At 41.2% G+C, this 7,672-nt stretch overlaps 1 protein-coding gene across 2 annotated transcripts; it reads left to right on the top strand.

Annotated features, from left to right (window-relative positions):
- Positions 1-4,727: 4,727 nt before the first annotated feature.
- On the top strand, positions 4,728-6,663 carry LOC109895072 (T-cell acute lymphocytic leukemia protein 2-like). 2 transcript variants are annotated; one of them, XM_020488721.2, is made up of 2 exons: positions 4,728-5,071; positions 5,816-6,663. In XM_020488721.2, exon 2 carries the CDS (start codon positions 5,828-5,830, stop codon positions 6,164-6,166), a length of 339 nt encoding a protein of 112 aa, XP_020344310.1. In that variant the 5' UTR covers positions 4,728-5,071; positions 5,816-5,827; the 3' UTR covers positions 6,167-6,663. The 2 variants fall into 2 exon arrangements, with proteins under 2 accessions (XP_020344310.1, XP_031686143.1); XM_031830283.1 differs by having other exon boundaries at positions 4,786-5,018.
- Positions 6,664-7,672: the final 1,009 nt, after the last annotated feature.

Here is a 7,672-nt window from a genome sequence, read left to right as displayed (position 1 = left end):
TGGATTACTTTTATTTTGTTTGTCACCCATCTATACACAATACCAGATAATGACAAAAAGAAAATGTGTTTTTAGAAATCTTGGGAAATGTATTGAAAATGAAATACAGAAATATCTTATTTACATAAGTATTCACACCCCTGAGTCAATACTTTGTAAAGCACCTTTGGCAGCAATTACAGCTGAGTCTTTCTGGGTAAGTCTCTAAGAGCTTTCCACGCCTGGATTGTGCAACATTTGCCCATTTTATTTATTGAAAAATTCTTCCAGATCTGTCTAATTGGTTGTTGGCTAGACAACCATTTTCAGGTCTTGCCGTAGATTTAAATCAGAAGTATAACGTGGCCACTCAAGAACATTCAGTTTCTTCTTGGTAAGCAATATTTGACCTTGTGTTTTAGGTTATTGTGCTGCTAAAAGGTGAATTCATCTCTCAGTGTCTGGTGGAAAGCAGACTGAACTAGGTTTTCCTCTAGGATTTTGCCTGTGCTCCATTCAGTTTCTTTTTTATTCTGAAAAACTCCCCAGTCCTTAACTATTACAAGCAAACACATAACATGATGCAGCCACCACTATGCTTGGAAATATTGAGAGTGCTACTCAGTAATGTGTTGTATTGGATTTGTCCCAAACATAAGACTTTGTATTTAGGACATAAAGTGAATTGCTTTGCCACGTTTTTTTTTGCAGTATTACTTTAATCACTTGTTGCCAACAGGTTGCATATTTTTTTAATATTTGTATTCTGTACAGGCTTCCTTCGTTTCACTCTGTCAAATTGGTTAGTATTGTGTAGTAACTACAATGTTGTTGAGCCATCCTCAGTTTTCTCCTATCATAGCCATTAAACTCTGTAACTGTTTTTGGCCTCATGGTGAAATCCCTGAGCGGTTTCCTTCCTCTCCGGCAACTGTGTTAGGAAAGACGTCTGTATCTTTGTAGTGACTAGGTGGAGTGACTAGGGATATTCAATGTATAGGTCCCCTTCAATAGGTGCCCTTCTTTGCGAAAACCTCCCTGGTCTTTGTGGTTGAATCTGTGGGTGAAATTCACTACTCGACTGAAGAACCTTACAGATAAATCAAAAATCATGTTAAATGTTATTATTGCACACAGAGTGAGTCCATACAAGTTATTTAGGCTTGCCACAACAAAGGGGTTGAACACTTCTTGACTCAAGACATTTCAGCTTTTCATTTTAAATGTTTAATTCCACTTTGACATTATGGTGTATTGTGTGTAGGCAAGTGACACAAAATCTCAATTTAATCCATTTAAAATTCAGGCTGTAACATAACATTTCTAAAAAGTCAAGGGGTATCAATACTTTCTGAAGGCTCTGTAATATACCATAGGTTCTTGAGTGTTTTATAGGACACTATTAAATGTTCAACTGTTGTTAGGAAAATAATCATACATTTGTTTAAGTTGTTTTTTTAATAAAAATGTTGTGAATCTTTTTATAAGAAGGATGCGTGTAGACAGTTTTGTGTAATTTTGGCTTTTACAAATTCATATAAAAATATGACGTTAAAGATACTGAAATGTTGTCCTCTATCTTTCTTTGCTTTTGCCAGAACATGTTAAGCATTGTATCAGGACCATGAACAAGACCGGATTAATATTTATGAACTCAAATGAATGTATGTTAGTAATTTCCATGAATTCAAATGTTCACTTAGTGCATATCTAAACATCTTCTGTCTAGTCCAATGCTTTCGTCCTGTGACCTTTCCGTAGCAGTCAACTGTCTCCATGGTTAGTGTTTTTAGCTGTGCCGCAGTGAGAAACAGCAGGTGGACTGGACATCAGGACTGCAATAAAAGCTCCATTCACAAGCATAGCCACTGTATTTACCGACAATAAGGGACTAAGACTATACTGGTCCCAAATACCTCAGTTACAACTTGTAAAAATGCTTTATGTAGTCAGATAGACACTGCATTTCCACTGCCATGTGAATAGTTGCTGAGAGAAACATTTTGCAGGGTTCGAGAGAATTCCAAAAGGAATACTACATATATTCTATTTGGGAGGTGTGTGTGAAATAACCATTGGGAAAGTAAAACGTGCTTTGTATTTGTTTTTGCTGGGGATTCAGTTTTATATGGATTGTCCCTGCACTGAAAATAAGGATAGTTTTTTTCTCTGTAATTGACCTGCAATTTAGTCCTTGGCATTCTGACTTGATACATAAATAATTTTACACTCTAAAATTAGTCAGTTTACGTTAGATTAAATACCCAGATACATTATTATTACGAATACTACTTTTACATAGAATAATATTTCATAATCAGAACATTTTATGAAGGTTCTATTTTTCCAGCTAAAACTGATAGTCCCCCCCCCACCCCACTTCATTTCAGAGCTCAAAAGGTAGTTTTTCATTTAGCACAGAAATCCTCTTATCACTGTCTCTCAGAGTGTGGAGAGAGTGCTTATCTCCACCAGCCAGCAGACTGAAGCCTGCTCCCGCAGGAATGAGCCTCAGACAAAGAGCCCCCGAGGGCATTGATTCCTGCCAGCAGCAAACCTCCTCTGTCCATAAGCTACACACACACACACACACACACACAGACACATACACACCATAAATAACCACCAAGCTAGCCTTTCGTTTCGGTTATATGTCTCTGGCCACATTGCCTTAACAACAAGCCTAACAAAAAGACCAAAAGGGGGTGTTTTTAACGGCAAGCAAAACAAAAGCTGAGGGAGAAAATGATTAAAGAAGTCCAACACGTGGAGGCTAAATCAACGTCAGTGTAATGGTCCAGTAATTGGTCCTGCCTGCCACACTTTGGCCCTGGATTGAATAGGTGACATATTGTGAGAATTAACAGGCTGTTCAAATCTAACCTTCAAAGCAGAATTCTTTCCTAACCACCTCAAAGGTCAGGCTACAACTCTGATTGTTTTATAACACTATGTTCTTCTAGATCCAGTACTTTGATTGGACAGGCTCTCGATGTGAACGTCAGTTGAAAGGAGACGTTAACATTTACTTTTGTAATTGTAGTCTCTGCATAGTTGTTTCTTTAGCTACACTGATGTTTCTTTTTATTCTGATGACACCACTACAGCATGGCTATCTTACTGCATTTGATGTTTAGGCAGTTCAATAAGATCTACAATTGAACAAAACTGACTAATGTATTTTTTTTTCACTTCGCCATAGGAGCTTTATGTTGTTTTCTTCAGTGTCGTCAAGCCGATTGGTTCTTTACCCCCACACACCACCCTCCGTGACAGGAAAACCAAAGCTAAAGCCGAGCTACAGTCCACAGCTCTTCAGATAAAAGTCCTTTGCTGAGCTAAATTTTATGATCGTGGTCATGGTGGAGTAAATGCTCTGGGAGAGTGCTGGGCAGCGTTCAGCAGGAAAATGTTGTGGAACATTGCAGATAGAAATGTCATGAATAAATCTGACAATGTGATACCTTATTCTACATGTCAGAGAGGCATGTTTATTCTACATAATACATTTCTCTCTGAACATTCCACAAAGTTGTGCCCTGGCCCTACTGAATGCGGCCCTGGAGTGTATTCATTAAGTCTTGCAACGTAAACCGTTTACTGCTTATGAACCAAATGGAAGCGAACGGAACAAAACTGGGAGGGATCTACCTGAATTTGTCCGATAGAAACTCAAGTTTTAGTTGCAAAACTGTTTCCGTTTGGAGTTAACGGTTTCGTTGCTAAATGTTTTGCAACAGAATCGGCGTAATGAATACATCCCTGGTGTGAGGATGGGGACGTAGGGACTGGCTGGCTGGCTGAAGGGGCCTACTGCCTGCTGTGAGTGCGTCTGCAGACCTGAGGCCGAGTAGAGTGGAGAGAGCAGGGGAGAGGGGAACCCACCATTGCAGGTGCAGCCCCTTGGAAGTGCAGCAAGGCCCATGAATGGCAGCAATTCAGGGCCGGCCCCATTGGGCCTGTTCTCCAGGCCCCAGCGCTAATCCCAGGCCCTAATCGGATTATGTAAATTCCTACTCCACACAGAGAGACTTTTATGGAAGGCTGCGTCTTTGAAACAACACTTGAAGGGTGTAAAAAAGAACATTAACAATTGGTTAAACTAGACGTCGTTTTTAAAAATCTGAAACGGAGGTTGAAAGTGGGAGGCGGAGAGAGAGGGTGTAGGAGAGGTGGGCCGAGGAGGAGGGGTTGTAGAGAGATGGTTTGACTTGCGCTCATGCTTGTGGCTCAGGGAAGGACCAGCCTGCTCGCTCCCCATGCTCCCCCTGTAATTTATGTGTGGCCCCTGGAATGGCTCAACAAGATTACCATAGTCATAACAAAACACGCATTGTTAAACTGTCAATCTGGATATGGTATTTTTACCTTTTGTGGCCCAATCAGGGTGAATTCAGTGGTAGCAGGACTGGTGATATCAAAGTTTTACTGAATGGGTTACCCATGGTTGATGTTTGCGCATAGAAAGGAACAAATGTCCGGAATTGTAAGGGAAGGATCAGGAATGGAAACGTCTCAGTTTCAGCTCAATAGGAATTTATTTGTAAGCGTAATGTTAGCTTTTAAAAGTCACATCGTTGCGTATTAAAATTCATGAATCATTTAGTGAAATGACTCAACAAAAAGGAGTGGATGATACGAAAGTAAAAGTTTTCCAATGTTCTCTGAAATTGTTAAACGTATGATATTACATCAGTGTTCATATGTTTACCGCTAACCTATTGGTCATTTCTTTGTTTACAGACAGAATGGAACACCCAACGGGAAACACAGTGGTCTGCGGCTGGAAACATCACTCTTGAGTTGAACACCACAATGCAGCAGACTGGAGGAGAGGCTCAACGACCGCACACGTCACACAATAGGGGCTCGCCCAGCTATAAAAATGTGAGATGTATGCGCCAGCCTTCCCTCTCTCCATCCCTCCCTCTCACACACAGTCATCAGAGTATGAGAAGGCTGTGACTGACTGGACCTACTACACACAGGACTGGACTACTACATTGGGCTACTGCAGCAGCCAACACTGATGACCTGAGGTACACACTTCTGCTACCTGATACCTCTGTCTGCACGCTACAGCACTTACCAGGTGAGATCAGGGACAATAAAGTGGATTTTTTTTGTTTTTTTCCTCTGAGGTTTTCCTTTATTGAATTGCAGAATTGTTGGAGTAAAAAATTGTTGGAATGAAAATGTTAAGGAATCTCATGAAAGATGGAACACATTTTCCGCTTTTATTCTTTTGTGTACCATTCAGAAATAAATAGTTCAACACAACAGAAGTGTATTTATTTGTATGTACGCTAATCGTGACGAACACACTAGCATCCTCTGTATGCATTGACTGAAGGTCAGACCTTTTCCATAAACATGTATTTTCATGATGGTATTTCTCCTCTTCTGAAGGTGAAACTGAATTCCAATATCAAATGCATTACATTAGTCATACTTAAACTATATTTTACATCTATTTCTTACCATTACGGTGTTAATGCACCATATTTCAGTCATCGTGGAGATTTCGGTGCAATTCAAATGTTATGTGACACCACCATACTGCATTTCTGCCTGGGGTCTGCGCCAGAAATGGCACCCTATTCCCTATACAGTGCACTACTTCTGATTAGACAAAAGTTGTGCACTATAGTGCCGTTTCAGACTAAACTCCAGAGAAAAACATGTCACATAACATTCAAAGAACATTTACTTTTACCATGGGCTAAGTAGTGCACTATATAGGGAATAGGGTGTAATTCCAGTAGAACAACACCGTGGTAGTTTTGATTCTGTGTAGATTTCTCTCTAAAACACTTCCCTCTCCTCCCCCCTCCAGGAGAGCAGCACGATGACCAAGAAGGTGTTCACCAACACACGGGAGCGTTGGCGGCAGCACAACGTCAACACTGCCTTCACTGAGCTCCGCAAGCTCATCCCCACCCACCCGCCAGAGAAGAAGCTGAGCAAGAACGAGATCCTGCGGCTGGCCATGCGCTACATCAACTTCCTGGTGCAGTTGCTGGAGAGCCAGAGTGGTCAGCCGGCCTCGCACTCCCCAACCGCCCTGCTCACCTTCCTCAGGGGCAACGTGGAACGTCTCCACTCCTCCTCCAGGACCTGGGGCCTGGCCAGCGACACTGACGCCCCCTCCCCTGGATCAAGCTGTGACAGTACCGAGGCCTGGTAGTGTGCCTGCTGCAGTTTCCTCTGATGGGTGATCATCATCTACCACTCCCTGGGGTAAAACTGTCTGTCACCATACCCCCACCCATAAACTCCATTTTAGCTCTGCAACACTTGAGGGGGACAGTGTTGGTGGTGATGGCAAGCAGAGGATGTTTGTGTGGTGTTTGTGGGTGATGCTGTCCCTGCTGAAATAAAGAGATGGAGATGGATGTATTTAGCTACACTTGTATGTTTGAAATTATGACGGGATGATGGGAGCCTTGTGAAATGTAATCTGTTATCTGCATGGATGTACCGGTAGCTTGGATGTATTCCCATCTTCATGTCTGACATGTATGTTCATCCTGTCAGTGGTGAAAGATGTCTGCATCAAAAATGTTTCGTTTTGAAATGAGAAATAAGGATGCATTAAGGCCATGAAGGACAATTTAAAGGATTAAGAAATAGAAAATGTCAAGGATTTTTTTTTTTGGGGGGGGGGGGAGTAATTTCAGGAAAGATAAAGTGGGGGGGGGGGGAGTAATTTCAGGAAAGATAAAGTCTTGTCCAATTCACCAAGGACTGCAATCCAATTACAAAAGTCTATGGAGATTTGTTTTTTGTGTGCTGAATCTCTGATTCTGACCTTGCTTATTTGCAAAGCACTATTTATTATCAAATCCTGCAATATGACCACATTCCTTGAGTGACACATTGATCTTATATGTATTGATTACGTACAGAATTGATTGATTATTTATTTGGACGACAGGGAATGAGCTGAAGGATAACACAACTGACAATCCTCTTTGAAATATGTTTCAACTGTAGGACTGTTTTGTATGAACACATAACAGGAATAGTTTTTGTTGTCTGTCCATTCAAGTATTTATCCATCTTGCTCTTTTTGTACAATAGGCATGTCATGTAGCCAAAGATTTTTATTTTACCATCTTTTCTCAAGGCTATTGTGATTAATATGCTTTTTGTAAAATGTTGGTTAATATTGTTATGTTATTTATTGGAACTATTTATTTAATAAATTATTTGTAAATTAATAAAAAAATACTTTGTTTGAATTTATCAAAAGTAATTAAGTGCCGTCCTCTTATCGTTAAAAGAGGATTCCATTGACACCATGCAACCATTTTTACTGATGTAACAGAAAGTGCCGATCCAGTAAGTCAAGAGTACAGCTGCTCCCTGTGTGTTTGTACTGGTCCATTCTGGATCCCCTAGTCTAGTAAAGCCCTTGTTCCCTCTCAATGGGCCAGTAATGGCCATCCCTCTGATTGTCCACTACAAACACCCTGACCACCGTGTGGACACAGCAACCACCCCTGACCTCTGAACCCTTATCTAGTGTCCGAGGACAGAGGGAAGGGAAGAGTAAAAGGACAGCTTAACTTGTGCCCTGCAGTCACACAGGTCACCATGCAGTCAAACCCTGACCACTGACCCAACAAGCAGATGTAGTACTGCTCATCCTGAGGGTCTCCCATGGGCTCTTGGTGTGTTTTTCAAATCA

The sequence above is a fragment of the Oncorhynchus kisutch genome, linkage group LG8 (assembly GCF_002021735.2).
Source record: "Oncorhynchus kisutch isolate 150728-3 linkage group LG8, Okis_V2, whole genome shotgun sequence".
Taxonomy (NCBI): Eukaryota; Metazoa; Chordata; class Actinopteri; order Salmoniformes; family Salmonidae; genus Oncorhynchus; species Oncorhynchus kisutch.
Note: the sequence above shows the minus strand (reverse complement) of the source record. Positions and strands in the feature narration are given on the sequence as shown.

Coding starts and splice junctions, on each gene's coding strand:
- LOC109895072 (XM_020488721.2), top strand. CDS start 5,828: ATGACCAAGAAGGTGTTCACCAACACACGGGAGCGTTGGCGGCAGCAC.